Source organism: Nicotiana tomentosiformis, chromosome 3 (genome assembly GCF_000390325.3).
Source record: "Nicotiana tomentosiformis chromosome 3, ASM39032v3, whole genome shotgun sequence".
Classification (NCBI taxonomy): Eukaryota; Viridiplantae; Streptophyta; class Magnoliopsida; order Solanales; family Solanaceae; genus Nicotiana; species Nicotiana tomentosiformis.
In genome coordinates this window covers 144316844-144335374 of record NC_090814.1, presented here as the reverse complement: position 1 = coordinate 144335374, position 18531 = coordinate 144316844, and the positions used below count along the sequence as shown (strand labels likewise).

The 18531-nt window shown below is 36.7% G+C and overlaps 4 protein-coding genes across 5 annotated transcripts; 3 read left to right on the top strand and 1 right to left on the bottom strand.

Annotated features, from left to right (window-relative positions):
* Positions 1-3740: 3740 nt before the first annotated feature.
* On the top strand, positions 3741-9698 carry LOC104105217 (kinesin-like protein KIN-13B). Its single transcript, XM_009613469.4, has 12 exons — positions 3741-4138; positions 4267-4485; positions 5037-5231; positions 5467-5568; positions 5906-5983; positions 6075-6156; positions 7236-7395; positions 7472-7774; positions 7876-8094; positions 8185-8536; positions 8616-8681; positions 9010-9698. Exons 1-12 carry the CDS (start codon positions 3980-3982, stop codon positions 9184-9186), a joined length of 2112 nt encoding a protein of 703 aa, XP_009611764.1. The 5' UTR covers positions 3741-3979; the 3' UTR covers positions 9187-9698.
* A 1718-nt stretch (positions 9699-11416) lies between these two features.
* On the top strand, positions 11417-14519 carry LOC104105218 (putative Peroxidase 48). The gene is made up of 4 exons (XM_009613470.4): positions 11417-11907; positions 12669-12857; positions 12961-13126; positions 13231-14519. Exons 1-4 carry the CDS (start codon positions 11467-11469, stop codon positions 13740-13742), a joined length of 1308 nt encoding a protein of 435 aa, XP_009611765.1. The 5' UTR covers positions 11417-11466; the 3' UTR covers positions 13743-14519.
* On the bottom strand, positions 14022-15435 carry LOC104105219 (uncharacterized). Of its 2 annotated transcripts, none has more exons than XM_009613472.4 (2): positions 15026-15435; positions 14022-14927 (listed from the first exon to the last, which is right to left on the bottom strand). In XM_009613472.4, the coding sequence occupies exon 2, from the start codon at positions 14895-14897 to the stop codon at positions 14226-14228; it is 672 nt and encodes a 223-aa protein (XP_009611767.1). In that variant the 5' UTR covers positions 14898-14927; positions 15026-15435; the 3' UTR covers positions 14022-14225. The 2 variants fall into 2 exon arrangements, with proteins under 2 accessions (XP_009611767.1, XP_009611766.1); XM_009613471.4 differs by having other exon boundaries at positions 14022-14910.
* A 1717-nt stretch (positions 15436-17152) lies between these two features.
* Positions 17153-18257, top strand: LOC104105220 (large ribosomal subunit protein eL37x). Its single transcript, XM_009613473.4, has 4 exons — positions 17153-17309; positions 17407-17542; positions 17629-17730; positions 17963-18257. The coding sequence occupies exons 1-4, from the start codon at positions 17307-17309 to the stop codon at positions 18007-18009; spliced, it is 288 nt and encodes a 95-aa protein (XP_009611768.1). The 5' UTR covers positions 17153-17306; the 3' UTR covers positions 18010-18257.
* Positions 18258-18531: the final 274 nt, after the last annotated feature.

Sequence of the window (18531 nt, the reverse complement as noted above, 5' to 3'; positions counted from 1 at the left end):
TTCAGGAGCCGGTTCATTGGTAACCACGTTAGCAGCGGGTCTCCTGTTGTCGACCACATCGAAAGTAGTTTCGTTGGTTCCGACAGTCGTTTGGGAGGTAGAAACAACTTTTTGGGGAATAGATTTTGAGGTTTTTGCCATTATTATAGGGGAAACCTTGAAAAAGATAGAGAAAGGTTAAAAGTTGGAAGCTCGGATGCATTGGCTTGAGTGGATGATGAGTAAAGATTTCAAAGGAATCTCGAGTAACGGAGGTAAAAATGCTAGAATGTGAAAAAGAGTAGTGAAACCATGAGGGTACGAGGGTAGACAATTTGATGTAAAGTAAAAAATGAACAAAAGAGGGGTTATTTATAGTAGCTCCACGGCGTTTCGCCTCCAGGAAAAGCCAACCGGTGGCTGACGTGCATTTAATGCCATTATGACATGACTGACGAGACGTTTCAGGCTTTTTGTTGTTTATGTCACAGCGTATTGAAGAAGGAATCGGGGTGCTCATGTCGTTTCTCATCAGTTTACTCTCCGAGAAACGAGAGGACTATCTGTATACGGGTAAAAACCGAACCCATGATACACTCCGACCTCCAATAGGGTAAAACGACCTCGAGATATGATTGTGAAGGATCAGAATCGAAGCAAAGGTCTCATCGAGTCAGAATCCGATGGCACACTGTCTGCCTTTGAGAATATCGGGGTCATGATTCGAGATCGATCCAACACGACCAACAAAAGGTTGTAATATCGGCGACCGACCGAATATCACGATGTCAATCTCGGCACATATCGATGAAGAACTAACAATCAGTTAAACATGAGATTTTTTTACCTTTTATAGAGTTTTACTTAGAGTAGGATTCCCCTACTATATAAAGAGGGTCTGATAATTCATTAGGCACAATTTAACACACATTCCAAAGTAATATACTACTATTTTCGCTGTTATTGCAAGCTTTTTCTCTCGTTCGTCAATATTGTTCATTGTGAGCCCGGATCGAGGGTGAAAAAGTCACTAAGGTTGGAATCATCCTCCTCGCATGGTTTGAATTTACCGTATCTTTGCTTGTCCATTCTAACTCAATTTATCGTTTTGTATCAAATTAATCCACATATCCTTACAACCACTCACAAATTTAATTGTTATCCAATTTTGAAGGTAAACAATAACAACGAGACTAAGTAAAATAAATATATTTTCATGTATGTCGTGTACAACCCCATTGCTATAACTTTTTACAACTATCTATGGAGCCTCTATACCAAAGAATATAACTAAACATTTGGGCTAATGCTCGACTAACATAAATTAAGAAAATAACATAATAACTACCACTAAATAGGAGTGGTGCCTCACCATATATCTCACGAAGAGAGTCATCCTAGTTAGGGCCGTTCAAAATCGAACCGTAACCAAAAACCGATCTGTAAAATTATCTTATTGGTATCGGATTATCGTATTAACGGTTGGTAAACGGATTGAAGTTTTATAATTAACGGTTTATCGGTTTGGGGGCGGATTATTCAATTTTCTTATTGGATAAACCGTTAACCCGTTAAGAATTTTTATATTTATATTTTTATCCCTATGTATATTAAATATCTCTTCCAATATTTAAAACCCTAAATCCCTAATTTCTAATTTTCCCAATCAGTTAGCACTCAGCAACATCATTCTCGCCAGTCTCTCCTCTTTCCTTTCAAATGGTTTAGAAACCAAAAAGGTTGTCTCCTTCAATTATTTTTATTACTAAAGAGTTCTTTAGAAGGTTTTGACAAAGTAGCAATTAGTGATTTCTGAAAACGGTTTGAATATTTAGGGCATGATAGTGTCATATAAACGGATTGAATTCAAAGTTTAAATTTAGTGATTTAATGTCAAGTGGTATATGCACTCATTGTCTATTTGATTTAGCCGATAAACCGTCCGATAATTGTTAAACCGATACGGATCCGTCGGATATCTTATCGGATGGGTAACGGATTAGTGTATTTACAAACCGATAACCAATAAGCCGAACCGTTAAGCGTAAATATCCGCACAATCCTCCCGATAAACAACCCTAATCCTAGTCATGTCCGCGTGCCACGTATCATACCTCATCCTGAAATATGTAAAGTAAGCGGAGCCCTGAAGAGTAGCCCTTGAGGGCTGAGTACACCACCACGGTACTTAATAAGTGTCATAGACTCTCTCTAACTCAAAAACTTGTCATACTAACAGCTTGTTTGGATGATTCTTACCTATACTATTGTATCGTATTGTTACTTTAAATATAATGTTTATTTTGATTGCTACTTAAATTTTAATGTATCGTATCATTAAATCAGTCGTTACGTAACGACGAAAAGTGTCACTTTATGTAACGACGGATTTGGTGTGGTGGCGTCGTAACCTTATTTATTTTTCTTATTTTCCCTTCTTTATTATTAAATAAACATATTTTATCCTTTACCCTATTTTTTTATATCATAATTCAACTTCGTCTCCTATTTTTTTTAGTAATATTGCAAGTTTATTCTTCATATTTTTGGTGCGTGACATTATGAAACGACGACAAACAGTATAATCTATCCAAACATTGCAATCATCAAATAATACAATACGATACATTATGAAACTATATGTAACAACTATCCAAACAAGCTGTAAATTGTAACTGATGTAATGGAATTTGCATATTAACCAAAATTAATTCCTATTAGGAATGACTTGAGCATTCAGCAAAGAGGAGGATGGCCTGGACTTCATTATGATTGGCATATTACCAAATGATCTTTTCTGAGCTGACTCTTATAATTTTGTCCCTTCAGGCTAAATTTAGTATTTTAAAAGTATTCGCATGAATTTTTTACTCTGTGGATAAATTTAGGTCACTAAATTAACGAGGGCAAACTTAAAAAGGTGTCTCAAAAAAGACTATTTCCGCCAATACGTAGTATAGCATGAAAACATCACTAATCCAAAGTGCAGCTAACGTCTATTAAAAGTGTAGCTAACGGGTCCATTCACTCCATAGTCGCATCCTAAAAGTTGGACACAGTCACCGGCCAAGCCTTTCTTGCATTTAATTAATCCCACCATGATATTCGTATTTCGCACGTCCATTTATTTAAAATGCACCGTCGATCGTTTACATGTGTCGGAATCTAATCACCACCCGACATGCACGTAATTTTGAATACAAGTCAAAGGCGGGTCGAATTGGTCAAATATTAACCCATAATTAATTAAATCCATATAAACAAAACTCTCTGACCAATTAATGCATAAAACGACGGAACCCACCATGTGAGCAGGTTGTGGGTGTTGCGATGATGTTATCCTCAAAATTCAAAAAAACCAGTGGGCCCCATCAAGCGGCTCATGCACCTGCACAAACCAACCCAAACCCAAAGACGCTCTCACACGTGCCAACTTCACTCTTCAAAATTCAAAATCTTCTTTTGAGCGTCTCTAATTAATCGTCTCCCTTTTGGTTGGAAAATGTGACACTTTTCTTTTAATTATTTTTAAAAACATTATACAACAATTTAATTTTAATTTTTTTATAAAAACGTTATGGTATGTATTTCATAACAAGTTTCAAAAAGAAAGTTCTTAAAAAAAGTTTATATTCAATCAAATATGAAAATGGAACGGAGGAAATATTTGAAAATGTATTCAGATTTACTTGTACTTTTGACGGTGAAAAGATTTGAACAGTGAAATGAATCAGAACCGTTGAACTTTCATTTCATCTTCTAACTTCAAACCCTCTCTTTAATCGCTCCTCCTATTTGTCTGATACCACTCAGACACACATTCTATTCTTAATGCGAAACTAATCCGGTTATCGAACCATTGATTTCTATAAAAAAAATAGAGAAAAGATCGAGGCTTTCTGCTGATTGATATTTTCTGGAGGTGTGAAAAAGAAGAGAGCGGCTTTAATCGGAGATTGAGTTACGATTTCTGTTCGGTAAATAGAGAGTGAAAACAAAAATGAATGCAGTAGGACGGCAAAGATCTGGAACGTCGACGGCGCATCACCAGCGGCAATACTCCGATAACTTCCTGGAGAACTCATCCAATGGCAGATGGCTTCAATCAGCTGGTCTTCAACATCTTCAAACTTCAAATACCTCTATTCCTCCTCCACAGGTTTCCGATACTTTCTACATTTTTTGTTTTCCTATTTTTTTGCCTTGTTTTTCAAGCTCACTGTTGCCCTAGCTCATAGATCTGAGAATCCAGTGTTTTTCTTCATTTGATTTTGTTATCGGTTATAGGATTATGGATACTATGGTGGAGCTCAAGGCTCGAGAACATATAGAGGTGCACAGAGGACTTACAGCGGAGGAAGCGATCTCTTTGCGGAGCCTTTGACGCCGCCGGGTAATCCTCGACAGTCAAGCCAGCGGAGGAACGGTGATGAAGAAATATCTCCCAATGAGTTCAGTCCTGGACTCTTAGATCTACACTCATTGGATACTGAACTTCTACCTGAGGTTTGGTTTACAGATTCTGTATTCGTATTTTAAGGGGATTGGATGAACTAATTATTCTAATAATGCTATTGGATATCGCCATTGTTATGTCAGTGCAAGATGTGCAATTATTTTGCTGCTTTAGTAAGTTTTATATGATATGCTTTTGATTTGAGCTTCTCATTTTACAGTGCCACAAAATTCTTGTTCACTTTTATAAGTTTTACATGATTAGAGGTTCTTATTTTACAACGCCACCGATGTTGTTGCCATTTTGCCTGTTGATTTTCGGTTACTACAGTGGCAATTGGGCGTTAGAAACTCCAAGTTGACACACTTTGGCTCTTTGAGCTACATTTTATTATAGCATCATTTTGGTCAAACCCTAAACCACATATATCTGGATTTCGGCAGTTTGATGTATGTTAAAAACGTATGTCATTTTGGTCCTTGTTCCTTCCATTAGATCATTTACATAATGTTAGACTAGTTTTGATTGAAATTTTGTAGTTTTAACTCTGTATTTCCTTGTTTGGATTTCAAGTTCTCGTATGTTGACTTCCCATATATAGATGCCTGTTGCTGGCTTGTATGATGCTCCTTCCATGCATCATTTTGGTCGAGCAAAAAGCTTTGATGACTCGGAGCAATTCCTTGCAAACAACAAGCAAACTGGTCGAGTTCGGGGCTTACCAGAGAGTAATGTTTCTAAGAGTTTTGCTGTTGATAAAGAAAAGGCCAGCAATGTTGCAAAGATCAAAGTGGTGGTATGTTTTCCTCAACTCCATTACTTCTGGTTCTGGAGTCTAAACATTTTATTCTCAGTTTAGAGAGTGCAGAATACTTATTTTGTTAATGAATACAGCATATACACAATCCTTATTATGTGGTTTCAGTATCTTTTCTCTGGCACAGGAGTCAACCTTCTTTCATGTGTATTACACGTGAAAGAAGTTGTTAGTGCTTGTTCTAGTTGTTGTTCTAATGATTATCTACTTCCAGGTGCGTAAGCGACCACTAAACAAAAAGGAATTGGCAAAGACTGAGGAAGACATCGTTGAAACACGTTTCAACTCTCTAGTAGTTCATGAAACTAAACTCAAGGTTTGTGGAAATGCAAATGATTTATCCTGTATTAGCAGTTAAATATGCCTATCCCTTTACCTACAGTCTGGTGACAAGAACAAATACTTTCGTAACCAGCAATCTGAAAATCACTATTATCAAACAGTTAACCATGGTTGCCGGATGGAATTCATTTTTCTTGAATGCCAAACTTATGCAGTAAGATTAAGAATGTTGAGATCTGATTGTTTGCCATGATGATTGTTCCCTTTGTGTTTTGTAAATCTCCCTCCCATGTCATGTTGCTTCACTTTGCCCAAATTTTCCCTAAAACCCTTTTATGAATTAAGAGTTCTTACACCTGACTCATGTACAGGTTGATTTGACTCAGTATGTTGAGAAGCATGAGTTTGTCTTTGATGCTGTGCTAAATGAGGAGGTTTCAAATGATGAGGTGATTATATAATACAGGATTCTACATCAGACCCAAACTCTTAAGTGCATTCAGATCCTTGTTAACTTTGGTCTGCCACATGTCTCCTTAGGTATACCATGAAACAGTAGAGCCCATTGTCCCGATAATTTTCCAACGCACAAAAGCTACTTGCTTTGCATATGGGCAAACAGGTAAGCAACCTGCACTTGATCAGTATTTTTCATCTTTCACCGTTATTACTCTTGGTGCAAGCATTGTTGATATCATCTAGTTCCTTTTCCTGTTGATTGGCCTAACTGTGAAGAATAGTTGTTTGAATGAATTTGGATCTTGTAACAATTTGCTCAATTATCAGTGGTTTCCAATCTCTAGATGCGCTTTTCATCCGGGGTGAGTTTCTTATGAACACTTTCGATGATGTTGCCTTTAGACCCTCTGTACTGATTGATGCTAGTGATAATATTTTACACCTGTGTAATCATTTGTGGCTTTTCTTTGTTATTTTGATGATCAAACTCCTTTATCAATTAGTTGAAGATCACATGAACATTAATCGGGATATGTCAAACACCATCTAGTGGTGCACATTGAGGGAGTAGATGGATTTGGGTTACTATGAAGTTTTTGTACTCAAATTCTCTTATTGTAACAATTCCTCTCAAGTTACAAGTCATTTAGGTATAACATAATTGTGAGTTTAACATGATTAGAGGCTTCAAACCTCACAGCCCTGCAGAATGTGCAAACCCTAACTTATAAATGAAAAAGGGCCATCCTACATGCAATGGTAGATGCTCATTCTCCAGGGATCTAGGTCATAGCAAGTCTTCTAGTGTGTTTCATTCACGCAAATTCGACTTTTCTTCAGAACCATAAGAAAATATTAATCATCTGATGATGCAATTGCTGATAATAATAGCCTTAAGTTTTCAAATGTCTGCTTGCATTAGCTTCAAAATTTGTCTTCCAGTCATTTGACATGAATTTCAATATGGTTAGTGGCTGTCTGTTTTGGGTCATGTAAGCAATATCAGTTCACTATCTCAAGTGCAAGGTATAAGAAACAACCGATGCCTAGTCAATTTTTATTTTGTCATATGCAGATTTTGCAGCCTCTTCTAGAGGTCTTTGAGTGTGCTTCCAAGTTTTTTTTCTTCATAATAAATCTGGTGTCAACTTTCTGCATTTATCATACAAAGAAGCTTGGTTTTCTTGCTATTTTCTAAACACGAACTTCCCCTAAATTTCTTTTCGTCTTTGGCTTATTTAGGAAGTGGCAAAACGTATACCATGAAACCACTACCTCTGAGGGCATGTAGGGATCTTTTGAGGCTCATTCATCATACTTACCGGAACCAGGGCTTTCAATTGTTTTTCAGCTTTTTTGAGATATATGGAGGAAAGCTCTTTGATCTCCTTAATGATCGGAAGTAAGTGGTTCTGAATATTCCAACATTTAAGTGTTGTAGCTTTGGACTGAGGATAAATGAAACAAATTCTGTGCAGGAAACTTTGCATGAGAGAGGATGGTAAACAGCAAGTTTGTATAGTTGGATTGCAAGAATACAGAGTCTCAGATGTGGAGATGATTAAGGAGCTCATTGACAGAGGAAATGCAACTAGAAGTACTGGCACCACTGGTGCCAATGAGGAATCTTCCAGATCACATGCTATTCTCCAGCTTTCTGTTAAGAGGTCAGCTGATGGCAGTGAATCGAAACCTCCTCGTGTTATTGGAAAGCTCTCCTTCATAGACCTTGCAGGAAGTGAACGTGGTGCAGACACTACTGATAATGATAAGCAAACCAGGTGTGTATCTAATAAATTCCTGCCTCTTTTTTGTCCTTTAAGAAAATTTTGCTGTTAAATTCTTTTCGTTCTACCCTATTAACTTGTTTTCTGTTATGCAGAATCGAAGGAGCAGAGATTAATAAAAGTTTGCTGGCACTGAAGGAATGCATTAGAGCGCTGGACAATGACCAAAACCACATTCCTTTTAGAGGCAGTAAATTAACTGAAGTGCTGAGGGACTCTTTTGTTGGAAATAGTCGTACTGTTATGATATCTTGCATTTCCCCTAATGCAGGATCTTGTGAGCATACTTTAAATACATTAAGATATGCCGACAGGTAATTATTTGTTGAATTAGATTTTGTTCCCCCAGCTACTACTTTCTGCATTCATATAGTCTTACCTTTGCACTTTGCTTTAAATTTCAGGGTGAAGAGTCTCTCAAAAGGGAACAACTCAAAGAAGGACGTCTCATCCTCAACATTGAATCTGAAGGAGTCAACAAATTTATCTTTTTCTGCAGTTGTACCTTCTACATCAACATTTGAAGATGATACAGGTGATTCATGGCCTGAACAAACTGATAAAGATGAATATGATGAAGATTTCTATGAACAAGAGAAGTCTATGTGGAAGAAGAATGAGAAGCTTGACAGTTACAGCATCTCCAATTCAGAAGATAAAATGAAGAGAACAAATGTTCAGACAAAGTGGAAGGAGCCACCTAGAACAGAGGCAAAGTATTCAAACTCGGACGATGATCTGAATGCTCTCTTAAAGGTGGATCAATTTTGTGGAAATTTGAGAAGTTTCACTTAGCCTGAGTGGGCCTCTGATCGCTTTATGTTTAATTTTTCAGGAAGAGGAAGATCTTGTGAATGCCCATCGGAAACAAGTGGAGGAAACAATGGACATTGTTAAAGAGGTATGTGATGAACATAAATTTGGTTGCTTATTGCATGTGTTGAAAGGGTGTTTTTTGGTAATAGCAATAGCTTTAGGCCTTCACTATGGGAGTTGAAGTGGATTTGTATTCTGATGGTTTCATGGTGATTATACTGATTATATCTGAAGTCCGTAGTTGGAAAAGTGTTTCTATAATTACTTTATGTCAATCTTGGAGTCCCATAAGGGTGCCGGCAAGTACCTGTTTCCGTGGTTGCGCGTTTGCTTGTCACCTTGTAGACGAGAGAATTTTGCTTGCTAGCTGGTTATTCGTGGGGATTGAGAATTCTGTGGTTTCACAATTTCAGGAGATGAATCTATTAGTTGAGGCAGATCTACCAGGGAACCAGCTGGATGATTATATTTCTCGATTAAATGCAATCCTTTCCCAAAAGGCTGCTGGCATCCTGCAGTTGCAGAACCAGTTAGCTCATTTTCAAAAACGTCTAAAGGAGCACAATGTTCTTGTATCTTCTGGCCACTGAAAGCTCTAATTCAGTATGCATAGAAAATTCAGATGCTATGCATATTTGCTTTGGAATGAGGTGCCGTTGTGGATCCATTAATGTGTTCAGTAATGCACCCTTAGGTGTTAATGTGGAAAGCAGATGGCTTTCAGAAGTTTGGAATAGCAACATTCACATGATGATTTTCTTCAGAAGAGTTTTTGAAGCCTTCTGTTAATCTTGTCATTGTTTATTCATTTTCCATTTGAAAAGAAACATAAAATAGATGCTTTTGCAAGGCTTTACAGCTTTGTGTTGTAAGATTATTAATTGTTGATTGATCTGCTGAGCAGAAGAGGCATTTGCTAAGTTTTGGGGGCTGAAATTTGTTTAATCTGATCCAGCCTATCATTGACGATTGGTGAAGACTGGCCAAGTCTGGTGTAATTGAGAATTGTGACTTTTGTATACAACAACAGCTAATATTAGTTCATTTTGGCTTAGTTCCATAAGCCAAATGGGCACTTGGAATCTACTCAATTACTTGAGAATTGTGACTTTTGTATGTTGCTATTTAACGTGGAGCTTCCGAACTCGAGCCAAATAGCCGGAATTTCCAGTTATTCAACATTGTCATAAGTCCCAACTCGACCACTTAGACTTACAGTCTAATGGAACTAGTCCCTAAGTTTCAATTTATGCGAATTCATTTGACTGGGCACGGAATTTAAGAAAAGAGAATATTTTTGAACTTGTGGTGTAAAATGAAGTACATATGTTTTGTGTGGTAATAAATAATTATATAAAGCTAAATTGTTTTCAAATAGGGAAAGGGGTAATTCTTTTTGGCACGGATTAAAAAGAAAATAGATTCACATAAATTGAAATAGAGGTAGTGTCCCGTACACAATAGATATGAACCCTTTTCCCACCACCTATGAATTTGTGTTTCAGAATAACAATTAAATGAGGCGCACACACACAAAAGAAAAAAAATTAGTGTTATGGTAAATGAATTTATCACTGTAATTTAGACCGTGAGAATGTAACTTTTTGATATATTTACATACTTAGAGATAGGGGCGGACCCACATAGGGTCAAGCGGGGTCAAATCAATCCGCTTCATTGAAATTTTTTATATTTTGCGTAAGTTAAATTCTGTAAAATGAGAATATATCAGATAATTTAACCTACTTTATACAACTTCATCCGGTGGAGGAAGTGGTCTAGCGAGTTCAAGTTAACTTAGCAGTCCTGAGTTCGAAGCGGGATTGGCACTCTTTTAGTTTTATTCCTGTGTGCATCCTTAAGTGCACTAGTTTATTCCTTTAGTTTGTTTTTATTTTCTTTTATCTCTATTTTCTAATTTATATCTATTTTATTTTATATTTGATCTCCTAATGAAATCCAATAAGAATTAATCTACAGTTTATTTAACTTCAGTAGATGAAATCTTACAATATTTTTTGCTAAAATATGCAAGTGCATATCTTAAAATTATTTGTAATGTGTTAGTTCATATTAAACTAGGTTATCCTAAATTGTTTATTTTTGTTACAATTAAATTGTTAGTTCACTTTATAAGCTATCTTCTTTTATAGTTTGTACTAGTTTATTTTAAGTTATAACTCTTTATTTTTTGTTGTCCTATTATTTTTGTAAATTAATAACTTTATTTTTTTTAGAGTTTAATAAAACTCTAAAATATAAATTGGGTAAATAGAATATTTTTTTAAGTTTAAATAAAAATGTAAAACTAAGTAACTGTTAACATTTTTAGTTAAAGTAATTAGTTTTTGTTAAACGTTTTAAGTTTCATGCCCTATTTTTTTTGAAAGAAGAACAGAATTCGGACCTCCTTTTATTATTATTTAATTATTCATTTTAAGATACCTTTGTGAACCCAAAAAAAAAAGTGGGGACAAATTACGCTTATTACAACCATCGTATTGGTTAACGTCGTTTTAAATTGAATCCGCTTGCATAAAATTTCGGGTCCGCCAATGCAAGACAGTAGAAACTAGTACTTTCAATAACAATTTCATTGTTAAAGTATTCTGGCAAATTGTAATGAAAATTTGATTGGCTCCCTAAATAACACTCCTACTTTGGTACTAATTTCATTCTTTTCGAGACTGAACGTATTAGCCACTTTCTCAGGTGAAGTAGCGTGATGGCAGAAATGTAAATAGAGGAAAGATAAAGGGCATTCTTATTAAGGCAGTGAGAGTTAGTTACGGTACGCAGCTAGCCAGCTTCACTGACAAGTAACAAACAACATTTCCATTACCAATTATTCCATTCCCGCTCTTCGTTTCATGCTCAAAACCGCCTTCTTCTCAAAGCTATCAAAAAAATCTCGCAAGTTTCAATTTGCCATGGATTTTACACGGAAATTGAGCTTTCTAGTGTTTCTGTTGTGTATTCTCATCTCTTTGCAGAACCAAGACGACATTGATACAAATAACAATTTTTCTTCTCATGACGACAAATATTGCTCCTTATCTGATGATGAATCTCAGTATATCTTCGATATTGACTCGTTTCCGCCTCTTCCTATGTTTGCTACTACTTCTCATGTGGAGAGGAAGCTCCAACAACAAACAGGGGCTCGGGAATCCCTGAAATACGATTACTATCATCAAACTTGTCCTCAAGCTGAGCGAATCATCCGATCAAGTGTTCGAGATCTTTTCAAAAAGCGACCACAGATTGCTCCTGCTTTGTTGAGACTTGCTTTCCACGACTGCTTTGTTGAGGTCATTTTCCTTCAGTTTCCTAAGACTACTTGTATATAGTATCTTGTTCTGCTTGTGTCGTTATACATCAGTGCATTTTTTTCGTTTTTGACTAATTATGCTATTTCAACTTAACGGTGTTTGAAGTACTTTGATTGTTGAGGTCATTTTCCTAAACTACTTGTCTTCTATAATCTCTTGTTTCTGCTTTTGTTTTATACATCAGTGCATTTTTTCATTTTTGGTTATGCAATTTAATTTAACTTAAAGTTAGGGTTAATGGCCAATGGCGAAGCGTGAGTTTGAAGTATTTTTAATTAGTTCTGGTAATTCTGTTTGATTTTTATCGAGGAAGTTTATTAAATTGAGCTTTGATAATTCTCTTATTATGATTTGGAATGCTTTCCGATCAATGATAAAACAGAGGCGTTATCAGAGGTTTCTACCTTTTTTTTTTTTTTTTTTTTTGTGTGTGTGATGTGACTCAATTCTTTGGTTTAGTGGTTAACGTGACTTACTAATTCTGCGCAACTATTTTTTAAGTTCTCAGCGTGAACTCTTCTTCTCGCATGTTTATTTGTTACTGATTGTGCTTACAAATGAGCTCTTTATCGTGAGAGATTTTGTTTTCTCCTTTCCAACTCAAATAGTATAGTGAATGTCTAAGGGCGAAGCATGAACTTGGAACATGTTATCTTGGGGACAAATTCTTATTGTGCTTGTGAAGTCAAACTCAGTTGTGATGACTCATTGTTTTCTAATCAATCAATGCGAAATAATAGGGGTGTGATGCATCAGTTTTACTGGACCCTGCTGAAGGATTTCATAGCGAGAAAGAATCTCCTCCCAACGAATCATTGAAGGGCTTCGACGCAATAGATATCATTAAATCAGAGCTTGAAGAAGCTTGTCCAGGAGTTGTTTCTTGCGCTGATGCTGTTGTTTTGGCTGCTAGAGAAAGTGTTATTTTGGTAATCGCTCTATCTCTCTGTTATTTTTTTTTTATTTTTTTTTTTGTGTGTGTGTGTGTGTGTGTAACACAACTCACAAATGAAGAAACTTCATTAATTTCAGACTGGTGGCCCTTTCTACCCGCTGAAAACAGGAAGGAGAGACAGTGTGGCTTCCTTCGGAGAAATTGCAACTTTTGAGCTTCCTAGTCCTCAGGATGATCTTTCCAAGATGATTGAGTCATTCTCATCCAAAGGTTTCGACGAAAGGGAGGCAGTAAGCCTCTTAGGTATTGTATTTTTACTACTCGTAGGAATCTTAAGTTCTGTGTACTTACACAGATGAAATCTGGTGTTTATTTAGGTAGTGTTTGCTTAGAGTTATTTGCAACAGGTGCTCACAGCACTGGAGTGATCCACTGCAAATTCTTCATCAACAGGCTCTACAACTTCAGCGGGACTAATAGCTCCGACCCTACTATGAACTCGGAGTTTGTCAGTCTCTTGAGGTCCAAATGCAACACAAATCAAGCCTCTTTGATGTCGCCTGCATCAAAATCACAATCGCCATCCCAACTAGTTTCATCATCGCCTTCACCATCATCTATTATCGATGAATTAGCATCTGCACTGGTTGAGGAGCCAGCAATGAAGATGGACTACGAAGGACCAGGAGCAAATTTTGGTACACTATATTTCCGCAGTCTTCTACAAGGCAGGGGAATACTCTATGTGGATCAGCAGCTGACTGCAGGGGAAGAAACTAAAACTTGGGTCCAAGCTTATGCTTCAGATGTGTCTTTGTTTCACAAAGATTTCGGTTTGGTAATGATGAAGCTTTCCAACTTGGGAGTCCTCACTGCACCAATGGGACAGGTGCGCAAAGATTGCCGGAAAGTTTCCTGAAAAAGATCAATGGTTTGGTCACTTGTTTAGCCTATTGCAATTTTGGTTTTTGGTCCCTCTATCATTGAACTGCCTCTTCTCAGTTCCACTTACTCGTTTCTTGAAATTTCTGTCATATCATAGTGCATAGTAGTTAAGCGTACTGGTTTTGTTTGTACGAATTGGACAGGCTTAAAAGACACAAATCTGTCAGTATTAGCTTGGTCACTTCTCTTAATGGCATATTCGAGATCTCATTATGGTCAATCAGTAGGTCAGGTTGTCTCTTAAGAAAGCACATTCCAGTAAAAATATCTATTGACCAGAGTTATACTTTGAATATCATATTACACCAACAAAATAGTAAAGAAACACACACATTCCTGGATCTTTTAATTGATATGAAGTGAATAACAATTAGCAAACAGGAAGACAAGTAAACGATAGGAAATTGCATCACCACTCACAATCTCAGAGGCACACACAAAGGTATACTTGTTTGTTTTAGAGCTTGAGAGGACCAAGTGTTCGCATTGAATTGTTGAGACTGCCTGATGGTTTTGGAATTGAGAACTCGGTGTACATGTCCAAGAAAAATCTGTCAACAATGTCAACGTAAACTGGGCTGTTTAGCAAAGAGTAGTAGTGGAGCACTTCTTCTATATCTAGCTCATGATCCACGTCTTCCCTATCCATCATTTCTAATTCCTCCATCTTCTGCAGCAACCTAAGACTCCCTTTACTTGTGCTTCGGGTCAAGATCTCTCGCCCTTTCTTCTCCTCTTCCTTTCTGCTTTCTCTTTCTATGTCTTTCATACCAAACCGCACTGCAATTTTCCTCTGGCTTTCGCTACATTCTACTTCAGCAATCCCTTGAGATTTCTTTGTATTTTTGCCAGAATTCTTTCTATCTAGAATGTCATTGTGATCAAGCTGATGCCTTTGTTGATAGTAGTTCCGGTAAAAGTCATCCAACTCTGGAATGCTAGACTTTGAGATTCGTTTGCTACCGGAGAAAAAAGGATTGAAGTGACGAGCAGCTTTAGGTAGCTTGTGGTGACCTCCAAAGAGAAACGACTTGAGATTACGGGGAGTTTTGTGGAGGAAATTTTTGGTCTTCTGGATGGTTTTCTTAAGCAGCATTTGTGGCTCTATCTTATTGTACAACTCTTCCATCTGATTTTTCTATCTGCGCAGCAAGAGATACTGCAACTTGTTTGGCTTCTTTGAAGAAGTTAAACTATAAAGTAGTTTGTATTTTGTAACACGTACAAATAAATGAAAAATATAGGGTACGGACACACCTGATTTGCTCCTTGTTAGCTGAAGACAAAAGGCTAAAAGGCTATGAAACACATAGGGACATTCCTCACTTTTTTTGTTTGACTTCCATGCTTTAGTTGTTTTTTCAGATATGTTTTTTGTGTTTCTGATATCTTGAATTTTCTGACCCTACCCTCTGCACAGAAAATTTGCAAGGAGGAGGTAGAATGAGGAGAAAAGCTGAAAGCTTATTTTCAAGGAGGTAGAATGAGAAAGTTTCCTGGAATTAGAATTGCTTGTTCTGTCCACCCTTAAGAGGGAAGGAATTTAAGCGTAGGCTGAATTCCTAGGGACAGAACTTAGGTTCGGTTTCATTAAAAGCTTGAGCTGCATTCGTAGGAATAATTGAATGGCGGAATTAGGAAATGAAATCTCAATAATGATCATTATTCGACTGTCTGCTCGGAAAAGACTCATTTATAAATAAAAGGTTGAACAGTGAGTTGGGTGAATGTGCTTGATGTGATTAATACATACATAACTAAACAGTACACCTAAATTTTTTGTGAAGTTTCCCACCACTGGGACCTCAAGTAATAATAAGGGAGGCCTTAATTAACCTCTAATGCGGTAGATTTGGTAAGAGCTGTTTTGGACCCCAATCATTAAAAGATTGATACACTGTTGGTTGAAGAGGATAAGGGGCAAACAGCAGAGATGATTGAAGTGGGTGACGAGATGATGCTCAACCTCAATGCTTCAGTCTCTTTCCTACAGTTAACACTTCAACATGCTACCACTAGTATTGTCGATTTCAATAATAAATTCCTATAATCTGCTCTTACTTTATACCAAACAATCAACTCTCAATAAGCAGTTTTATATCAGACCAACGCCTAGCAGATCCAAACTGCACCTAGTTGAATTCAGTGACCGGATTCAGAATTTTCATCAAGGGGTATCAAAATATAAATAATTAGATATACCGAAAAGTTAAGGGAGTCAACATATAGTAAACATACATAAAATAAAATAAAATATCTAGCAAAATAGTATAATTTTCCGGCGAAGGGCACAGGTTGAATCACAAAGTCGATGGCATAAATATTACTATAGCGCAACTGAATCAAAAAGCCAATAAACAGCAGGAGATATTAATGCATAGATACTAGGGGCATTTTTTTCAGAATTTTTAGAAGACTAAAAATAGAAGTTTAGGTCATTTTAGGTTTTCTTTCATTCCTTTGAATAAATATAACAGCTTTTAGTTCTTTTGGAAGGATTGAAGGATCTTCATCATTGTATTTGAATTCTCATACTCATCTAGTCACTATAAAACTACCTAAAACTTTCACATTATTCACGAGTTAGGTAATTGACGTGTGATACAACAAGAACAAAAGAAGAAGAAAAAAAAAAAATGTGTGCCTCTGGTAGAGTGTTTATAACGGAACCTGAATTAGTCGGGCCTTAAAGAAATATTAAACACTGATTGGGGAAAGAAAATAAATTCAAAAATAGCCAAATTTACAAGTGATAATTGAAAAATAGCCACAGTATCAAAAGTAATCGAAATTTAGTCACTTTTCATGTAAAGATAAATTTGAACGAAAACACGGTTCAAAATCCGAAAAATATTCCAGCATAATATAATGGAGTTCAGTATAATATACCGGTCTAGCATAATATGCTAGAAGTTCATACACAAGTGCTCCAATCTCCAGTATATTATGTTGGAACTTTCTACGTATCGGAGTTCCAACATAATATGCTGGAAGTTCATACACAAGTGCACCAATCTCCAGTATATTATGCTGGACCGGTACGTGCTGCAGCAAAATAATGACTATTTTTCAATAACTTTGCAAACGCTAGCTATTTTTGAATTACCAGGCCGAAAACTGGCTAGCCCGTGCTATTTTTACCAGAAAAACACTATAAAATTTACAATAATGATTATGATAAAATGTAAAATTTATGATAAAACTACCAAAGATAAGATTGAAACGAAAAATATACTATAATTTATGTAAACTAATGAATGCATATCTCATTAGTTAAACGTGTTTGTCATTAATCCTAAATTCTTTTTTAAAAAATGGATATCATAATGATTACGTGTTACTAAGTTTCCCAGGCCAATAATAGAAGAGGTCGAGTGGGCTACATAAGATTAATTTTAGCCCAAAACCTTTTCGGCCCATTTGAAGAACCCTAAAGCCCTATCTCAACCACCAAGTATAAACACTGCAATTATCGCCGCACTTCATCTTTCTTAGTCGATCAGGAGGAGGACGCTAGGGTTTCTGCAACTGCACTGCAATGGTAAGTGAAAATCCATTTCTTTTCTTCCCCTCTATTACATATTACGCGTGCAAAGGGTGACGATGCGAAATTGAATGTGGATTTTGTATTATAATAGGGGAAGGGAACAGGGAGTTTCGGTAAGAGGAGGAACAAGACTCACACACTATGTGTGAGGTGCGGTCGCCGCAGTTTCCATCTCCAGAAGAGCCGTTGTTCTGCTTGTGCTTATCCTGCTGCCCGTTTGAGGAAATGTAATTGCTCTTTTTCTTCGCCTATTTCCCCATCATTTGTATTGCATAAAACGCAATGAAATCCTTATACTAGGTTTGATATATAGATAACTGGAGCGAGAAGGCACTCCGCAGAAAGACAACTGGTACTGGACGCATGAGGTACCTTCGCAATGTTCCTCGCAGATTCAAGACCGGTTTCAGAGAAGGTACACGACGTTTTATGGCTTGCCATTGTTTCTGATCTGAGTTTCTGCATTTTCCGTGATCGACGTATCAATTATAGTTTTAGAGCTTTTAGGTTAGAGTTTGCTAATTGAGCTAGATATATTATGCTCTCCGCGCCCAATTGTTTTTGCTGAAAGTACCAATAGTATCTAATAATTTGTGCAGTTAAGGCTCTGAATCACCTGTATTAATAAGTATGCAATGTTTGTCCAGGGACTGAAGCTGCACCAAGGAAGAAGGCTGCAGCAGTTTCTGCTTGAGGCCCTTTGAGAGGGTTATTGAGGGAGGGTACTTTTTATAACATTAGCATCATTTTGGTTATTTTCGGGATTTGATGCCCAATCAAAGTTAGAAGTGCTTAAATTTTGGAAATGTGTTGTTGAAATTGGCATTTTGGCATTAAGGGATTTTATAGGCCGTTTTCAATTTTTGGTTGCTCCGAAGTCTGAACTCCCTTTCCATGTCTTAAGTTTTTTTGAATTTGAAGTTTGAGGTTTTGTTTACCCCACCTATGCCCCCGGTATTCGTATCTTTTATTGCTTGTTGCTTTTAAACCAAATGCGATGAAAATCTTTCTGACTTGTTCATGTAGTCTTAACTGACCTGCGTTTGCTAGTAGGACAGTTTTATGATGGATTATTCATCATTTGGTTGGCGAATGCATATGCGATGTGCATATTCATATAGTAGGTAGATGTCATTTCTAATGGAAGTAAAAGTTGGCGAAGCCTTGAATTTAATGGTTTACTAAGGAAATAAAATGCTTCCTTGTTGACTTCAGA

Coding starts and splice junctions, on each gene's coding strand:
- LOC104105217 (XM_009613469.4), top strand. CDS start 3,980: ATGAATGCAGTAGGACGGCAAAGATCTGGAACGTCGACGGCGCATCAC. Junction 5,232..5,466: donor TTGCAAAGATCAAAGTGGTG/GTATGTTTTCCT, acceptor ATCTACTTCCAG/GTGCGTAAGCGACCACTAAA. Junction 7,775..7,875: donor GATAATGATAAGCAAACCAG/GTGTGTATCTAA, acceptor TCTGTTATGCAG/AATCGAAGGAGCAGAGATTA.
- LOC104105218 (XM_009613470.4), top strand. CDS start 11,467: ATGCTCAAAACCGCCTTCTTCTCAAAGCTATCAAAAAAATCTCGCAAG. Junction 11,908..12,668: donor TCCACGACTGCTTTGTTGAG/GTCATTTTCCTT, acceptor GCGAAATAATAG/GGGTGTGATGCATCAGTTTT. Junction 13,127..13,230: donor GGAGGCAGTAAGCCTCTTAG/GTATTGTATTTT, acceptor TATTTGCAACAG/GTGCTCACAGCACTGGAGTG.
- LOC104105219 (XM_009613472.4), bottom strand. CDS start 14,897: ATGGAAGAGTTGTACAATAAGATAGAGCCACAAATGCTGCTTAAGAAA.
- LOC104105220 (XM_009613473.4), top strand. Junction 17,543..17,628: donor TGCTGCCCGTTTGAGGAAAT/GTAATTGCTCTT, acceptor TTTGATATATAG/ATAACTGGAGCGAGAAGGCA. Junction 17,731..17,962: donor CAAGACCGGTTTCAGAGAAG/GTACACGACGTT, acceptor ATGTTTGTCCAG/GGACTGAAGCTGCACCAAGG.